Consider the following 18,939-nt stretch of genomic DNA (forward strand, 5'->3'; position numbering starts at 1 on the left):
TCAGATAGTCCAGGGTGGCCTGGAACTCTAGATCTTTCTGCCTCAGTCTCCCAGTGCTGCAATTACTGGTGGTAGCATAATTCCCAGCATATATGACTCTATTTTGAAGGTTTATTATGTGTCTGTGTGGCTGGGTCTGTATCTGAGAGTGCAGGTGTCCACAGACACCAGAGGTCTTACATCCCCCTGGACCCAAGTTTTAAGCAGTTGGGAGCTGCCTAACATGTGTGCTGGCAACTGGACTCAGGTCCTCTGCAAGAGCATATGTGTTCTTGACCACTGAGCCATCTCTCCACATTTACTCCCACATCCTAAAAAACTGCCCATTGCTTAGCCTCTTCTTCCATTTAGTCTCTTTCCTATGCTTCCATTTAGAATTAACCCACAATGTTAGCTGCAGGTCAGGGTTAGCTGCCTGAGGGTCATGACGGCAAAGGCAGAGAGGCATGTCGAGATCTGAATGTGAGAAGACCTCTGTGAAGGCTTGTGTATTTGAAGACTTGGTCCCCAGTTGGTGATGTTGTTTAGGAAGGATATGGGACCTTCAGGAGGCGGAGCCTCACTGGAGGAAGTGGGTCAGGGGTGGGTTCTGAGTTTTTATATCCTCCTCCACATCCTGTTGGCTCTCTGCTTCCAAACTGCCCATGCAGTGGGACAACATTCATGATCCTGGCTCCTGGCTCCTCTGCCACAGTCGCTCACAGCCCTTCTGGATGCACAAGGCAAAACAAACCTTTCTCCTGGAAGCTGCTTTTGTTAGGGTGCTTTATTGCAGCAGCTGCTGCAGAAAATCAAGCAGAGAAAACAAAACCTAATACAGGAGAAAAGAGGCAGAGCTAACAATTGTGGTTCTACTTGGTAAACATGTGAGAGGAATATATTCCTTTCCTATGAGCTAGGCTGGAATGCTGAGCCAGGCCCAGCACGGGACCATCAGAACTGGCCGTAATCCCACACTTACATAATTTCACACATGATGCAGGCATGCCGTGTTCCTTCCTTTTCTGTTGCCGTGATAGACTATCACACTCAGGGCAACTTACAGAAGAAAGTTTATTGGGCTCATGGTTCCAGAGGGTAAGAGTCTATCACAGTGCGGGGGGCACAGCAGCCAGCGACTGGCAAGACAGAAGGAAGCAAGAGGGCACAGCAGCTGTCAGCACAGAGCAGAGCGAGAACTGCAGGCGGGGTAAGGCTCCTCCCTAGACAGACTTCTTCAAGCAAGGCGCGCCTCCCCACAACCTCCCAGACAGTCCCTCCAGCGGGGGACCAAGTGTTCAGATGCCTGTGTGAGGCATCTCTCATTCAAACCACCATGTGTGTGCTTTGTGCTGGGGGCTTCTTGAGCTCCTTCTGTGTGGGAGCTGGGGGACTGGGCAGGGTGTGAAGGAGTCTGGACAGCAGAGGCTGCAAGGATGCAATGTCCGGGGCTCGTCCATCCCGTTTCTCTATCTTACCACAGCCTTCATCATCAATTTAATGAAACGGTATCAAGCACCTCCTACATCCCTACCCTGTGATGTCACCAGAGATCCACAAGGTGAACAGGATAGATATGGATGCACTAACTTCAAGGGGTTCACTGGGAGGCAGGAATTAAAACATCCAAGAGAGGACGAACACAGCCTGGGAGACAAGAGACAAGTGCAGGCTGGTGCGATGCTCGCTCGCAGTGTGGAACCTCCCTTGCCAGGACAGGGGGAGGCAGGAATGTTCCAGGTGGAAGAGGACACAGGAAAGTGACTGCAGGCTGGGAGAGAGCGGCAGGAAAGAAACGTGGGAAACAGGCAGGTCATCTCCAGCAGAGGCTGGGAGGGCCACTGGGCCTGCTTTTGCAATGTCTTCTAGGGCTCATCAAGAATTTTGTCTTTGACTCAAGAAGAAGGCAGCTGCAGTAGCAATGAGGTGGCACAGGTGGGATTTGCAGTCTGTCAGCAGAGCCTAGGCTAGACCCTAGGCAGGAGAGAGCGTGTGGCAGATCCAGAAGGCTGGGACATCCGAGGACAGGAGTGTAATGGGATCCTGAGATGACAGTGTCTCCAAGTTTAGACCAAAGATTCTCCCTGGGGGCCGGTAAGGCAGGCTAGCAGAAGACAGGGCTTCACCTCTGGCCCCCTGCCTCCCTCTGCAAAGTCTTATCTCATTTACCTGTAGATAAGGTAGGAATGAGCTCTATGCCCACAACAGGGAAACTTATGGCTAGGAACAGCCATGACTAGCCAAGGGTAAGGATACACAGAGTCATGTGACTGAAGCTGGTTGGTGCCGGTGTTCTCAAGTCTAGTCCTGGGCTGTCGGAGTACCAGACCTAGGCCTCAGTGTCCTTGTCCCCCTCATGGAGGGGCTCTAAGCAGCCCGGATCTTTGGTCTCTTCTCCAGACGCTGCCAGAGGGTCCGCGTCTTCGCCAGGGCTTCCGTTCAGGACACCTCCATCAGCCTCCATCTTCTCCTTCAGGTTCCGTTTGAAGAAGCCAACCTGCCAGAAACATACAGAGTGGGCCAACGTCCAGAGACCAGCAGCCCCTGCAAGACGTGAGGACGCCCTGTGCCACCAAATAAGATACACTGCAGCTACACGGCAGCTGCTTTGAGGACGGTGCTTTGAGGACACCTCCCATGGTGTGGGAGGTCCTTCTGTATATAGGTTGCTTTTATTGATTAATGAATAAAGCTATTTCAGTTGATGGCTTAGCGGAATAGAGTTAGATGGGAAAACTAAACTGAATGCTGGGAGAAAGAAGGTGGAGTCAAAGAGAAGCCATGCAGCCGCACAAGAGACAAACACCTGGAACCTTGCCGGTAAACCACAGGCCTCGTAGTAAAATATAAAATAATGGAAATGAGTTAATTTAAGATATAAGAGTTAGATAGAAATATGCTTAAACTATTAGCTAAACAGTATTGCAATTAATAGTTTCTGTGTGATTATTTTGGGTCTGGGCAGCTGGGAAATGAATGACCGGCCTCCACTCCACTAACACTACCAATTGCAGGAAATTTTAAAAAATGTTTAGATCTATTATTATTATTATTATTATTTTGTATGTATGAGTGTTTTGTGTGCATGGTGTGTGAGAAGGCGGTGAGCCTCCATGTGGGTACTGGGAATTGAATTTGGGTCCTTTGCAAAAACAACAAGTTCTCTTAACCACTGAGTCAGCTCTCCAGCCCACAAATAAAAGCCATTTCTGTTAGGTGTGGTGGTGCTTGCCTTTAATGCTAGCACTCTGGAGTCAGAGGAAGAGGGTTTCTATGAGTTCAAGGCAGCTTAACCTACACCAGAAGTTCTAGGCAGCCAGGGCTACATGGTAAGATCTTGCTCCCTCCATTTCCCGCAGAAAATAATAAAATTAAAGAAATAGATATTTTTTTAAATCTCATAACTACTTTTAAAAGCTTTAAGTTTGGTAATTTATTCTTTGTTGTTGTTGCTGTTGTTGTTTGAGACAGGGTTTCTCTGTAGTTTTGGAGCCTGTCCTGGAACTAGCTCTTGTAGACCAGGCTACCCTCGAACTCACAGAGATCCACCTACCTCTGGGTTCAGGTCCCGGCACCTCCCGTAAGTCCAGGAGATCTGAGTCTTCCTAACCTCCCTCTGTGGGTTCCTTACATATATAAGGTGTACACAGGCACACACACACACACGCACACACACACATATATATATTACACACGCACACACACACATATATATTATACACGCACGCACACACACACATATATATATTGCACACGCACGCACACACACATATATATTATACATGCACACGTGTGTGTGTGCATGCGTGTGTATGTATGCATGCATGCTTGTATATGTCATGTATTAATCTTTTAAGTGGATGATTTTTTTTTCAGTGCTAAAACCGGAGCCCAGGGCCTTCTGTGTGCTTGCCAATTTTAGATCTCAGATGGGTAATTTGACAATATCTTCTACTAGGGAGTATCAATAGTATAGTGCTATTTATTTATTTATTTATTTATTTATTTAACAGGGTTTCTCTGTAGCTTTGGAGCCTGTCCTGGAACTCTGTAGACCTGGCTGGCCCCACACTCACAGAGATCCACCTGCCTGTGCCTCCCAAGTGCTGAGATTAAAGGCGTGCGCCACCACCGCCCAGCTGTGTAGTGCTAAATTATGTGCTGTGCACAGTCTCCTGGAAACTTAAATTGTGTGTGTGTTGATAGGGGAGTTCAGCCAATCACATTCTGTTTTTGGGGCGCGCCGCCCTCAGGCTAAAGCCTGCCTATAAACCTAGCAAGCTCCGCTAGCCCCTTTTTTCGCCTGGCTCCTGCGTCCGGGCGGATCGTTTGGATTCTGGTGTTAGCTGTTGTAAGTCTTACTTCTGTTTATTAAAGCTGTATATTTTGTATCAAGATAGTCTGGGGACTTTTCATTACCAGTCGCCCTGCGGCTTCAGTGTGTGTGTGTGTGCTCCAGTGTCTCCATCTCTGAGAATTAACTCTAACACTATTTGGACGAGTGTGGGGAGTGTTAACAGCAGCTGTTCTGTCATGTGGTTTAGACAGATGCAAACAAGAAACCGTCTACGGCATGGAGCTTCCATGGTCCTAACAGGGAAGGTGTAAAATAGAAGATGGGGCAGAAAACTAGCCAAGTTCAGGAGGAGGAGGCAGAGCTGATGGTGGCCATAGCAAGGGAGACATCAGGACAAGATGTTTAGTGGGAAGCAAGCCCCGCAGGCTGTGTGGCTCTACTCTGTTTTTGCCTCTCTCCCTTTTTTTAAAATTGTATATGCATTGGTGTTTTACTTGCATGCATGTCTGTGTGTGGATGTTGGATCTCCTGAAACTTACAGACAGTTGTGAACTGCCGTGTAGGTGCTGGGAATTGAACCTGGGTCCTTTGGAAGAGCAGCAAGTGCTCTTAACCTCTGAGCCATCTCTCCAGCCCCTCTCCCTTAGCTTTTGACAGTGTCTGCATAGGCACCTAGTGCTGACCTTGAGCTTGCGGAGTCTACCTCTGACCCCCAAGAGCCGGGACTGCAGTGTGGCCGTTGCAGTGGGCTTCTTTTCTGAAACTCTGGAGCCTTTCCAAGAGAACACCTGTCCTCTGGCCCTCTCTATTCCTAACTTTTACTTCTTGTTGAGATTTCAGTTCAAATGCTGCCTCTTCTTGGTGACGCCCCCAGGTCCTCCAGCCTGAGTCAGGCACCTCCGTTACATGTTCCAGAATACACGGGTCCTGGTATAGGCTTCATTGTGCTCACTCCCATCTGTGTTCCTGTATGTTGACTGTGAACTCATATGAGTGGGGACCATATTTATATCATTTCTCAACAGTAGCTGGTACCAGAAAGGTTCTCAGTATATGCATACCTTCTTCTCTTTCCCCCCTCACCCTAGTCCTGATGGGGCCTGCATTGAGCTGAGTAACAGCGAACTCTCCCTCACTTGTTCTTTGAGTCTTACAGCCCTAGCTGAAGAAGAATGGGGTGAGCTGAGGCTTAGTCTGTGGCTTTTACTCCGCGGTCCAGTATGCTCCTCCCTGGTGCCTGCCAGCACCCTCCTCCCCCTTGGCCTTAGCTGTCTTGGCAATGCTTAATCACTAAAAGTTCCTACCTTGTAGAGCGCTAGGAAAATCAGCAAGAGCAGCACCAGCCCCCCAATGCTGCTGAGCACATACAGGTGCGTCATCTCCTTCTCGTAGACCACGTCAACCTTCATGAGGACCTGGGGACAAGAGCTAGATGGTGGGAGAGCCCCCCCCCCACTCTAAACGCCCCTGTGTGCCTGGACCATCCATTCCCAGTCTTATTTCTTATGTGTGAGTTGCATCATAGCATTTGGGCTCTGGCCACAGAGCCTTTTCTATAAATGGGTCACCCACTGCCCTCCCCAGTCACTTGGCCACATGAACCGCAGGCTGCCCTGAGACTTATATGGTTTGCCATGGCTTGCCAGGGGGAAGCACCTCAGCTGGCCTCTCAGAGCCCAGAAGAACCTGCTTTCTGGGTTTAAACCCATCTTCTGGCCACATTGAATCGCCTAATCCCCTAACCCTGGGCTTCTGTGCTCATGGCTGAGCTGGTGGCCCCTTGCTAAGGTACCATTGCGCTGATCGTTAGCAGACACCCGCATCTGTGACATCTCAGACAAGTGACCCTGCATTTGGTTTGCTTCCTCCCACCTCACAAGGATTTGGGTTAGAGGAGGCTCTGACTGGGGTCAGAACTTCCCTTCTCCCATGTGACCCCCTCCTGTGAGCCCTGCATGGGTTCCCGGACCTCTCTGCTGTCGGTTCTCAGGCTTCTGAGGTCTGTACCTGAGCCATGGAGGATTTGTTGCCATACAGGTGGAAATGCTTGCTGCTGTTGAAGGAGATGGAGACCGAACTGCAGAGGCTGAGAGTGGAGGAGGCCTGTGGAGCGGGAAAAGTGTCAGGACAGGCCCGAGACCCCAGACGTGTGCTCGCTTACACAGGGAAGGAGAGGACCCAATCCCTGCCTCATCTTATTTCTCTACTGCGATGGCCTAATGTGTCAATCGCTCCTTAGCATCAGAGGGGAGTCTCCTAGAAAGAACACGTAACTACCCTTGGCGACTGTGGTACACGGCCCTCATCCCAGTACTCAGGAGGTGACCGTTGGAATATCATAAGTTGCAGTCTGGTCTGGCTATACTGTGAGACTCTAACTCAAAAGCAAACAAAGCTGGAGGTGCTGGCACAAGCCTTTAATCCCAGCGCTCAGAACCCCCTCTCTGTGAGTTCAAGGCCAGCCTGGTCTACAGAGATACTTCCAGGGTAACATAGAAATTGTGTCTCAAAACACCAAAACCAAAGAAAACCAAAACCAAAGTAAAAATAAACAACCCCCCCCAAAAACCAAACAAACAACCCTATAAATTTCAAACAAATCCAGGTGGTTTGTTGTTCATTTGCAGCTGTGCAAGCCTGGGTGCTATTTAAGAAGAGACCAGAGGGAGCCCATGCAGGAAGCCTGTCCCCATCACTCCTAAGGCAAATGAATCCTCAACACTCCTCACTGACAGCTACAAGCAGGCACTACCTTGATCTCCTCCGAGAGTTCCACTGTCCCAGTCACTTGGATGAGGGTCTCCTGCCTGAAGACAAGTGGGCAGCGGAACAAAATCCCAGGCAGACAAGACTGTTGTGGTCAAGAACACCAGTCAGAGAGGCCCACCATCCCCAGCTCACTGCCCACCTCCAGCCTGGTTCCTCAGCTCACACACACATACCTTAGCTTCATCGGATGGCCTCTTCAGGTCCTCGCGGTGGCAAGTGACAGGGGGCTCCTAGGAATTGGAGATGGGGTCTTCAGTAGGTCTGAGACTTCTTCCTCCCCCACAGAACTCAGGCACACCCCCCCCACAGAACTCAGGCATCCCCCCCCAGATAACCCTTGTCTAGTTCAGACATCACTGAGTCCATGGAACTGGGGTCCACCCGTCCACATTCCCTTCCCACATCTAGCAGTTCAGTGTAGTTGTTCCCCGCCACGGACCAGCTCACTCTGCCCTCTTCTGAGCGGTACCCACCAGCTGTACAGTCCATGTGTGTGTAATGGGGCTCTCGCTGTGAGGCTGCGGCACCCCAACCAAGGCCTCCAGTGTGGGCATGTTGTGGTCGTAGGCAGAAGGCTGAATCCTCACCTGGGAAAGAGTAGAGACTGAAAAGCTGGAATGGCAGCTACCCCGACCACCGCCCAGCCTGTGCCATCCAAGGCACTACCTGGGTGAGCTCTAGGCCCTGTTATCGTCTAGGCGGTACATAAAGATGGACCACACACGGCCTTGTCCTGGTGCAGGCACCAGACACACAAGCGGTGCGCAGACATACATACAGGAAAAGTACCCACACACATGAAAACATAGAAACAATAAAAGACTGTGTGGCTTCAAGGACTTTCCCATGGAAGTTCATACCTGGTAGATGTGTTGGACTTGTTGGGTCTTAGGACCTTTGGGGGTGAAGCTGGTGTACAGTGTGGAGTTCTCCTGGCTGTGGGGAGAGGGGCACAGAGATGGGAAGTGGAAGAAAGCAGTCCAGACCCCGAGAAGCCTCTGAGCCTCCCACACCATGCCAGGGACTTCCTTCCACCTTGTCACGGGGTCTTACTAAGGCCAGCAGAGAGACGGGACTGAAGCTTTGGAATTAAGGTCATATCTTGAGAGTCATGTCCTCACTACCACATGCCACCTTCATTAGGGTCTCAGCTCAGCTCATTGTCTAGATAACCATTTCTCCTGTGTATCCTCTGCACATGCAAGCCCTCTGCCTCCTGCGATTTCACCCCACCTGCAGCTCACCTGCTCACACCAACAGCCTTCTCACTGCTGTCTCGCACACGCTGCCACTTGCTTTCCCTCTCTGAGCCCTGCCTCCTTGCCTTTGCCCATGCTCTGTTCTGTCTCCTTCCTGGCCCTCATCCTGGAAGGCCAAGGCCAAGGCCAACTTTCTCATGAACCTTCCCTCTCTCCAACACCTGCCCCCATCTTTCATATCAACACCACCCTGCTTGAACTTACATTCAGAAGTGTTGGAGACTTGAACTCAGACACAGACTCTGTCCTCATCACTTTGAGTCAACTTCCAAAAGCCACTGTGCTCTCTATATGGTAAGCAGAACATCCCACTAGAGAGCCATGAGTCCTCTACTCACCTATGAGTCTGCTCTCACTAGATGCTAACGAGCTGGAGGGCAAAGGTCACTCTGGAAATGCTCCTACCCTCTCTTCCAGCACTACAACCCAAGAAGGAGGAAATCCAGCGCAACTGGACACAGCCAAGTGCTTTGGGATCAAACAAACTGGAGCTTAGTCCCGCCTAGCCACATGGCCCTGGGCAAGCACCAGCCTTCTCGGGATCCGTGTTCAATACTAGGGTGCAGAGTAGTGAGGCTCCTCACAGGGTAAGGGAAACTTCAGAGAGAGAGAGCCTGCTGCCAGCCAGCCAGCAGTCCGCTTCTCCTCTGGTGAACGCTGACCTGAGTCACACACAGCTCCGAAAAAGTTTCCTACTTTGGAACCTTGAAGCCTGCTGTGGTGGGAATGAGTTCTGACTGAACCTGAGACATTCAAAAAGCAAGAGGGCTGGGGATGGGGGTGAACCTCACAGTGCATGTCACTGGGGGTAACCCTGGGTGACAAGGACACCCGGGTGGGAAGCCTGGGGTAGATGGAGCAGGTGGCCGAGCTCAGTAGCACTCACTCTTCAATAAGGATGTTGACAGGGTACAGGACGGGGATGCGGGTGGTGGCCGAGTTGTCCTGCAGGAGGTTTGAGTCCTCGTTCTCACTGCAAGGACAAGGTAGAGGGACGCCGTTAAAAGAGCATAGCTGGGCTTCCTGGCCATCTCACCCCAGCCTGGGCACGCGGCCGATCCTGCTCACCAGTGCACAGTGCCGTTCAGCTCAACAAAATCTCCCCAGGAGCTGTTGAGCAGTGTGTTAAACATCACCTGGAGGCTGACCTGGCAGGGAAGCAGAGATGAGAAAAGACAGAGGACTCTCAGGGGTAACCTGAGTGTCTCATGGTTCCAGGGGGACTACCAGCCCTACGGTGACCATGGAGTGTGTGCTCCCTGCCTCTTTGGCACTGGAGAGGTGTCTCATCCCCGCTGGACCGATGAGGAAATTGAAGCTCTAGGGGATTGAGTGAGGTGTGCAAGCCACAAAATGAATTAACCCAGTCGGGTTTGTCTCATCCCAAATCCAGGCTCAGAGATGCAAAGCAGCTCTGTACACTCTTGCAGATAGACCTTTCCTGGTCAACCACCTGCTCCCTTCCCCAGAGCCAAGATCTCCTCCCTGCTTGCCAGCTCAGGTCCTTGTGGGAGGGCTGCCCAACACTCACCTGTCGGCCTGCTTTGAAGATAGGAGAGCTTACATTGCAGGCCAGTGTCTTGCTCAGGAGTCTCGACTCGTCAGCCAGCTCCTGGCAGCTCACAGGTATTTGGCTGTGTGGCTGGGAATGAGGAAGCTTTTTGGTGAACAAGGTCCAGGGTCCCCCAGGGGCCACTAACTCTCATGGCTTGTAGCTCTCAGGACTGTGTTCTGCCATGACACACGCTCAGAGAGGCAGACCCAGAGGAGGCAAAGAGGAAGGCATAGCTGAACCCCACAGTGCATGACTTTAGCTGCTGTTGTTACCCAAGAGGCTGAGGCAGGTGGACTGTCTGAACCCAAAAGTCTGAGTCCAACCTGGGCAACTTGAGATACAATATTAAAGAAAACAAGCCATGTAAAGTGAAATAAACCAGATATGCAGGACTCATGTCGTGAGCCTGTTGCTATGTGCACTCTAATATGTAAATTCCCAGAACAGTATAGAATAAGTTGGCAGAAGACAAGAACAGGGAACGGCACCTAGTGTTCAGCAGGCTTGAGATGATGCAAGCGTTCTGAAAAGATGGTTGTGTGACAGTGTAGCTAGACTCGGTGTCAGAGAGCTGCATGCCTAGGGATGGTTAGAACGTTAAAACTTACATACATTCACACTTTTAAAAAAAGATAAGCCGGGTGGTGATGGCGCACACCTTTAATCCCAGCGCTCAGGAGGCAGAAGCCGCGGATCTCTGTGAGTTCGAGGCCAACCTGGTCTACAAGAGCTAGTTCTAGGACAGCCAGGGCTACACACAAAAAAAAATCTGTCTCAGAAAAAATAAAAGAAAAGGTAAAAGTCTCAACTTGTTTAATCCCTGGAGAGACGGCTCAGCAGTTCCGAGCACTGACTGTTCTTCCAGAGACCCAGGTTCAATTCCCAGCACCCACATGTCAGCTCACACCTGTCTGTGATTCTAGTTCCAGGGCTTCTGAAACCTTCACACAGACACACACACAGACAAAATACCCATGAACATTAAATAAAACAAACAAAAACAAAACCACACACTTAGGGACAAACAAGAATAATAACAAAATATAGGAACAGGAATTGCTTGACTAGGGATTAGCTTAGGAACAGAGAAATTGTCTAATGTGCTCAAGGCCCTCCATGGATTCAGTTGTCAGTGTTGCAAATACATACACACAGACAGACAGACATAAATGCAGTGGCTGGTGAACTGTCCATATAAACTCCTTGAACTTCTCTGTAATTTCCAAGTTTCCATAGTAACCACTTATGATTTTTAAAACAGTATTTGAAACATAAAAGTTCTGTCTGCTTAGAGCGACTGTACCCCAGACTCAGCAGTATCACAGACTTGTCTCTGATTCACCACGCAGCAAAGGAGAGCTTGCCCTTCTCGTGTACCCCCACATCTCTGTCTCCACTCCTCAACGCTGGAAACACAGGCAGGCACCACCCCCTTCCCAGCTGTATTCAGTGCTGGAAGGAACGCAGGGCTCCATGCCTGCTGCGCCAGCACCCTGAAAGTCTTCTTCCAAACAATGCACGGCACCACACAAGTGACGTCAGCCTTCTGCTGGGGCATGCGTGTCATTTCATGTCACCAGTGCACGGAAGACACCAGAGCCTCTTTCATGCACTGCCTTTTCTCTCTCTTTCCTTCTTATTTAGTTTTTATTTTTTTAGTAGTCATTATTTTAGCTGAGCACATTGACTTCCACCTTTAATCTCAGCACTTGGGAGGCAGAGGCAGAGGCAGGTGAATGTCTGTGAGTTCAAGGCCAGCCTGGTCTACATAGGAGTTCCAGGCCAGTCAGAGTTACATGTGAGAACCTGTCTCAAAAAAACGAAACAATATACATACATACTTACTTGTTTTATGTACATGAGTGTGTAGTTGAATTTGTATGTATACATATATATTCATACATACACACACACACACACACACACATGAACCACATGCATGAAGGAGCCCACCAAAGTCAGAAGAGGCAACAGAACCCTGGAATTGGAGATACAGTGGTTGGGAGCCCCGATATGGATGCTGGGAACTGAACCTGGGTTACTTGGAAGAGTAGTCCATGCTCGTAAGTGCTAAACTATCTCTGTAGTCCCTTTAATTTTACTTTTTAAGTTTGTGTGTGTGTGTGTGTGTGTGTGTGTGTGTGTGTGTGTGTGTGTATGAGAATGCACACATGTGTGAGCTTTTTACATAGGGACCAGACTCAGGTCTTCATGTATGCAAGACAGATCCTTTACCTACTGACTGAACCATCTCCCCAGCCCTAGTCCAATTTCCTAGCCTCAGTTGTAGGGGCAGGGAGCTCAAAAAAGAGAACTCAGAGCCCATAGAGCTTATGCCTCAGACCAGAGTTTAATGAACATCACCAGGCCGAGAATGCAGACGTGACTCTCAGGGCCCTACACATTAGCTGCTGTCCCACCTACTCAGGCCCTACTCAAAGCTCACTGCAGGAACAGGAGCCAGTGCAGGAACCTACTCAGGCAGGTGGTACCTTGGAGCTCACCTCAAGCATCTCCACCTTACGAAAGGAGAGTCCCGGAGAGAAGCCCAAGCTCAGCTGCACCCAGTAAGCATCTTCTCCCGAGTTGCTCAGTGTCCACTCCACAGCAAGGCTGGCAGAGGAAGTCAGCTGCAGGACTTTGGAACTGGGGGATGGGAGAGTGTGACCAGAAAAGAGTCATGGGGGCCAAGATGGCAGGAGACAGCATAAGGTGAGGACTTCAGACTGAGGAAGCTGGCTGGCCATAGACACCATCCTATGGTCAGGTTCAGGGCCCTGACACTATATAATCCCCGTGCAAACTGATAATGACTGCCTTTCTCAGAGAAGCAAGGTGAGACCAGAGAAGCAAGGTGAGACCCAAGAGGACGTCTCCTTCCTAGTGGACACAGCCCATAAGTGAAGCGTCTTTCGGCACTGCCTCGGTATTCTTTGCAGCTACCTCAGAAGGATGGAGTTGGACAAGAAGGGGTCAAGGGACAAAGGCTTACACACCTGGGAGGGGACAGCAGGGCCAGGTTTGCCTCACACTTCTTGTCTTCACCACAGTTCTTCTCAAAAGGGATCTGAAAGGCCAGGACCCGGAAGGAGACTCAGGCCCCGGACCCAGCAGGGCAGGACGGCGACCCCAGGCCCAGGAGGCTCAGGCCCCGGACCCAGCAGGGTGGGACCGGGACGGGGACCCCATGCCCACGGGTCTGCCTCTCCTCCCTCTTACCTCCTTTGTCACTGCGTGTATTGAAGGTCTCAGGATGGGCTGCGTGTCTGTGCCCTGTTGAGCATGGAAGAGTAAAGACAGAGTACTCAGGTGAGGGGATAACAGAGCCTTGGGGTTCATCTGGAATGACTGTGGTCTTCCCACACCCCTACCCACACCCACAGGCAGGTACATGGTCCTTCTCTGGTGATAGCTTCACAATGGGAGGATGAGGCTTGGGGTGCGTCTCCCTCCCTTTGTCTGGGCTGGGACAAGGCAGACTATACAGTTCCACCCTTGGCAGGAGCTCCTGGGAGTCCACCATCTGGTCTCACCTGCCTGCCAGTGGCCCTTTCTCTGTAGTTTGCCTCTGCCAACACCCTATCCTCTGAGGCCTGCCCTCCGACTCCATTTTCCCTAGCATTTCCTGAGCTTCTCCTCTAGTTCAGTCCTGCCAACCCTACTGGGCACTGGGTAATGTGTCTGACTGTAAAACACACGGAGAAATGTCCAAGCAATGTCCACAGCAGGGGAGGAGTTAGGATGAGACACATACAGGAAGCTTCAGAGCATGGAGAAAGGACTCTTAACCAGGACAAAGACGTGTCCTGATGCAATGGCGTCCCTGTAACTGCTATATCTGGATCTAGAATGCCCACCTCTCCATGTGTCAAGGGCTTGGTCCCAGCCTATACTGCAATTGGAAGGCGGCAGAGCCTCTAAGAGCGAACAGCTAGTTGAAGAATGTTGTTATTGGAGGCAGAAGTTGACACTGGCACCCCAAGTCTGTCCTCCTCTCTCTTTACGTTCCAGAGATGTATGCACATCCCCCCCATGTGCTCATCATAAGCCCAGAGCAACAGAGCCAACTGACAATCATGGGCTGAAACCTCTGAGGTCCTAAGACCAAAGGAACATCTCTTCTTTAAAAATTCTCTCTCAAGTTCTTGTTACCAGAACAGACAGCTGACTAGTGCATTAAAAAGAAAAGAAAGAGAGAGGGGGGAGTCAGAGGTCATGACGGCCCTGAGGCAAGAGGCAGCCGCCTCTCCCAGGAGCAGGACGGACCAGAGTACAGCACTTCAGAAGGAGCAGCAGCTCAGAGGGTCCATTGAGCCTCGTGGGCGGTGCTGGGGCACTGGGATTATATTCTAAAGGTAATGGGACCCTTCATTCCTAACTTCAGCAGTTACCATGGCTGCATCTAGAAGACTCCAGCGTCTTTATGTGGACAGAGGCCTAGTGGTCCCTGCTGACTGATCCCCACCACCTCAGCATTCACATAGGACCCCTCAGCTATTTGTCTGGAAGAAGCAAGGTCCATCACTCATCTTCCTTGACCATATCAGCATACATCACCCCCACATCCCATCCTGCCCCTGCTGCCTTTCCCTAATCTACTCATCTTATAAAACCCAGAACTAATGGCATTTCCCAGGAAGGCCTGACATTGACTGTGCCCTCAAGTACCCTTCTGATAGGCTGGGTTCTCATTAGGGCTGCTGGGGGTCCTTTCCACCCCTTGCCTAACGAACAGTCTCTACTTCTTTTCTTTCCTTTGCTTTCTTTCTATGAGCCTGACTGCAGCCTCCCTCCCTCCACGCCTCTCCCCCAGATCCCACTGCTCCTCCATTGCCCTTCAGGTCCACGCTGCTGCAGCGCAGCCCACATCAGTGCTGGACTTAGCTACTTAAATATCCATGTGGCAGGAGCAACATCTCCTCCCATATCTGGTCCCGCCCTATGCGGCTTTGGTTGCCTCCATACATATTGGGTATGGATCTGATCTAGGCCTGGCCCCTGGCATTGGGTTAGGGGTGTGGATAAGACAAGATCACTACAACAGAAAGGTCTTTCTCTCTTTTGCTTGGTTGGCAGGAGTCTGATAAAGGAACAATACAAGGGCAGTAAGCTACACACAATACAAAGAAAGCTAGGATTTAGGGAATGGAAGTAGGTACCAGGAGTTCAAAGACAACCTGGGCTTCAGAGCAAGTTCCAGGCCAGTCTGGGCTATATGAAGGAGGGGAAGGGAGAGAAAAGGAAAGAGAGGGAGGAAGAGTCTTGATGCCTGTGTCCAGGTGTCTGCACACAGACAGACACGAAGCTCGGCCTGTGCCTCCGTCTGGCTTGGCCAACACTCCTTCTTGCTCACATAAAGTTTCAGTTGGTTTCTGACACTGGCACTAAAGCCACCATGAGGAGCTGGAGAGATGGCTCAGCAGTTGGCACTGACCACTCTTCCAGAGGACCCGGGTTCAATTCCCAGCACCCATGCAAATGGTAGCTCCAAACTCCAGTTTCAGGAGACCTGCTGCTCACTTCTGACTTTCATGGGCACATGTGTAATGCAAATACATACGTGCAAGCAAAACACTCACACATATAAGATAAAATTAATAAATATGAAGAAATGTAAGCTCATGAATGTACAACATTTCCTTTTCCCCGATAAAAATTCTTTGATGTTTCCACAATGCCCTTAACTAGACCCTAAGTCCATCTGACCTCATCTTCCCCTTCGCGCCCATTGTCCCACGGTCTCCAGTGTCTTTTGCCTATGCCACATTATGGTCTATGTGAACACTTACCTCTCCTTCCTTGGGGACCTCTGGGTCACCTCTATGGGGAGACTCGCCTTACCCCTCAGATCTCTAACATACATTATGGCAGCCTGGCCTATAATTTGACAGCAGCACCATTGAAGAGGGTTGTGGCCATGGCTTCTCTGGCAGCAGGCTGTGAGCTCCTCCAGGGCAGAAGGACTTATGGACCACATCAGAACAGGTGCCCAGAGCGGGCATAGAACAGAGTGGGCCTCAGGTGCATGTGGAGCAGCCAGTACACTGGGCTTGTTTCTTGTAAATGCCCTGCCCTTACCTCCAATCCCCAGGATTGGGGTGGCAGGCGGGGGCACACTCACAATATGACACCAAAGGCACAGAATGAGCTTAACTGTCACCACACAGGCCTCCTCTAGCTTTGAAAGCACCTCTCTAAGAAGACACTCTACGCTGGGCTTTGGTGGTGCATACCTTTAATCCCAGAACTTGGGAGGCAGAGGCAGGCAGATCTCTATGAGTTCGAGGCCAACCTGGTCTACAAGAGCTAGTTCCAGGACAGGCACCAAAGCTACAGAGAAACCCTGTCTCAAAACAAAACAAAACAAAACAAAACCGAGAGAGAGAGAGAGAGAGAGAGAGAGAGAGAGAGAGAGAGAGAGAACAAACACAGTCCCAAGAGACGGGTGGGGACACTCAGGTTCCCAGGTCACCTTTCCCCAGACCTTGTTACCTCTCAGCAGCGCAACCAACTATCAAGCATTTTGAAAGAGGATGTCATACTTCTGATGCTGCACAGGGAGTATCTGGTCTTAGAAATTAGAATAGATACCTCCCCCACTAGCTATGTAGTACCCCAATTGGACATTGAATTGAATACAGAAGGGAGAGAAGGCTCATTAAGGTGCCTTGTCTTTGAAACATCAGAGACAGGCCTGACCCAAAGCCTGGCCTTCTGAAGTTCTCCTTTGCTGTGGGACAATGGTCTTGTACCCTGTAAAGGTTTGTCACTTGTTGTGGTTTAATAAAATGTTGATTGGCCAGTGGCCAGGCAAGAAGTATAGGCAGGACAACCAGAACAGGAGAATCCTGGGAAGAGGAAAGACTGAGTCTGCAGTCATCACCCAGACACAGAGGAAGTCTGATGAGAATGCCTCACTGATAGAAGGTACCAAGCTACATGGCTAACACAGATAAGAATTATGGGTTAATGTAAGATGTAAGAATTAATAAGAAGTCTGAGCTAATAGACCAACCAGTTTATAATTAATGTAGGCCTCTGTGTGTTTCTTTGGGTCTAAATGGCTGCAGGACTGGGTGGGACAGAACCTCATTCAATACTCCCTGGAGTGCATGCCACACAGTTAAAAAGCAATGTGGTTATGTCTGATGCCCAGCAGGACCTGGAACAGCTTCACTGAAGAGACCCTTCAGACTCCACCCATTATCTCTTCTTCCTCAGAGCCCTCAGAGCCTGAGGAAGACCCTGCCCAACCTTCTTCCCAAAGCAGTTTTAAATACAAACTCCTATGAACCCCTTCTTGCTTAAGTAACACATATTAGCTTTATTGTTTCAAGACGAAGTTTCCAGCCTTCCCTTAACATCCGCCCTCCATTCATCTTACCATCTTTTGGTCCCTCGGTGTTCCTTCTTCCTCCAAAAGGGAGAAATTCAGAGAGACATTGATAGGGGAGATGAGGTCCTGAATGCAGATCTGAGGGTGAGAACACAAAGTGATGAGGACTCTAACGGGAGCCACACTCCTGCCTGAGAGCCTGTGGCATCTGTCCTCCACCAGTGGTAACATAGTTACGTGTTAAGACCTTATCCCTCCCTCCCCACTGCATACACTTAAATGCACGAAATACAGCTATTGTGTACCAGGTATTTATAATGTGCTTCTCAGCAGAAGCTTTCATTCCTCACTGACAGATATCACCAATTAGTCCCTCAGTGGCCCACAGGATTGTAATGGAAGCCCTTGAACTACTTGTGGTAGTTTGAATGAGAATGTCCCCATAGGCTCATATGTTTGGATAGTTTGTCTCCAGTTGGTGGTGCTGTTTGGGAAGGATTAAGAGGTGTGACTTTGTTGAAGGAGGTGTGTCACTAAGGGTGGGCTTCGAGATTTCAAAAGTCCATGTAATTTCCACTATCTCTCTCTGCCTCTTGCTTGTTGATCAGATGCAAAATGGCAGCTACTCCAGCTCCGTGCCTGCCTGCTGCCATGTTCCCTGCCATGATGATCATGGACTCACCCTCTGAAACTGTAAGCCAGTCTCTAACAATCTCTTTCTTCTATAAGTAGTCTTGGCTATGGTGTCTCTTCATAGCAATAAAAAAGTAACTAAGACACCATTATTAAATTGGTCCAGGTGTGGTAGTTCATGCTTGTAATACCAGGACTTAAGAGGTTGAGGCAGGAGGATTACCTAGTGTTCCAGGCCAGCCTGGGCTACAGAGTGAGACGTTTTTCAAATGATGTCTTAAAGATTGCTTTAGGGAGCTGAAAGATGGTTCAGTGGTTAAGAGTACTGACTGCTTTTCCAGAGGACCCAGGTTTGATTCCCAGCACCCACAGATGGCTCCCAAGTATCTGTAACTCCAAACCTAGGAGATTCAATGCCTTTGGTCTTGCTCAGGTACCACACATGTAAGTGGTACAGAGACATGCATACAGGCAAAACATCCATATACACAATATATGTACATATATATAATACTATGTATATAATATATACATGTTATATATACACATTTATCTAATAACATATATTATGTATTTATGTATTCTAGACAGCCATTATCAAATTTCATGCAAAAATATTCCAGAGCAATTAGGCTATTTCTTCCTTGACTCCAGAGTTGGTACATCATCCTTTTGTCATTACTAGTGACCAGAACACTAGGTAGGCTCTCAGTTTGAACTATGCCTAAGGAGCCTGTTGATCTTAAGAGGTGGGCACATTCATTTCCTATTCAGAAGGAGGGGAAGAGCTCTAAAAACTGCCATGATTGTCTTCAGATCGGAACTGAGAGCAATAGAGCCAAGACCCAAGGTGCAAGGTCCCCCACGCCATATTGCTGTCCTCTCTGGCAAATTTGTTTTAAGTTTCCAGAGTTAAAAGGGTGGAGTGCAAGGAGCAGAGGGACACAGTACTGGTTAGAAACAAACCGATACTGGGAATGGAGAACCGTTCAGGGTGGGTGCCGACCACCTGGGTAATGCTTCTGGTTCTGTGTGTTTGACACCCCAGAAAAGAAACACAAGCAACAAGCCAACTCCATTTTGACCTTTCAGCAACTGTCTAAAATAATAT

General features: G+C 49.7%; 1 protein-coding gene across 2 annotated transcripts in view; it reads right to left on the reverse strand.

The window, feature by feature from the left end:
- Nucleotides 1-1,039: 1,039 nt before the first annotated feature.
- Nucleotides 1,040-18,939, reverse strand: part of Itgal (integrin subunit alpha L) — a 39,570-nt gene continuing 21,670 nt past the window's right edge. For both annotated transcript variants that reach the window (XM_048454996.3, XM_048454995.3), the window contains exons 18-31: nt 17,244-17,333; nt 13,079-13,132; nt 12,856-12,926; nt 12,364-12,505; nt 9,836-9,946; nt 9,373-9,452; nt 9,191-9,277; nt 7,906-7,981; nt 7,519-7,632; nt 7,219-7,275; nt 7,029-7,127; nt 6,284-6,379; nt 5,581-5,691; nt 1,040-2,476 (exon numbers count right to left, since the gene is read on the reverse strand). In XM_048454996.3, the coding sequence (XP_048310953.3) occupies nt 2,309-2,476; nt 5,581-5,691; nt 6,284-6,379; nt 7,029-7,127; nt 7,219-7,275; nt 7,519-7,632; nt 7,906-7,981; nt 9,191-9,277; nt 9,373-9,452; nt 9,836-9,946; nt 12,364-12,505; nt 12,856-12,926; nt 13,079-13,132; nt 17,244-17,333 (1,356 nt within the window). In that variant the 3' untranslated portion in view covers nt 1,040-2,308. The remainder of the gene's footprint in view (nt 2,477-5,580; nt 5,692-6,283; nt 6,380-7,028; nt 7,128-7,218; nt 7,276-7,518; nt 7,633-7,905; nt 7,982-9,190; nt 9,278-9,372; nt 9,453-9,835; nt 9,947-12,363; nt 12,506-12,855; nt 12,927-13,078; nt 13,133-17,243; nt 17,334-18,939) is intronic.

The sequence above is a fragment of the Myodes glareolus genome, chromosome 7 (genome assembly GCF_982192425.1).
Source record: "Myodes glareolus chromosome 7, mMyoGla1.1, whole genome shotgun sequence".
NCBI lineage: Eukaryota > Metazoa > Chordata > Mammalia > Rodentia > Cricetidae > Myodes > Myodes glareolus.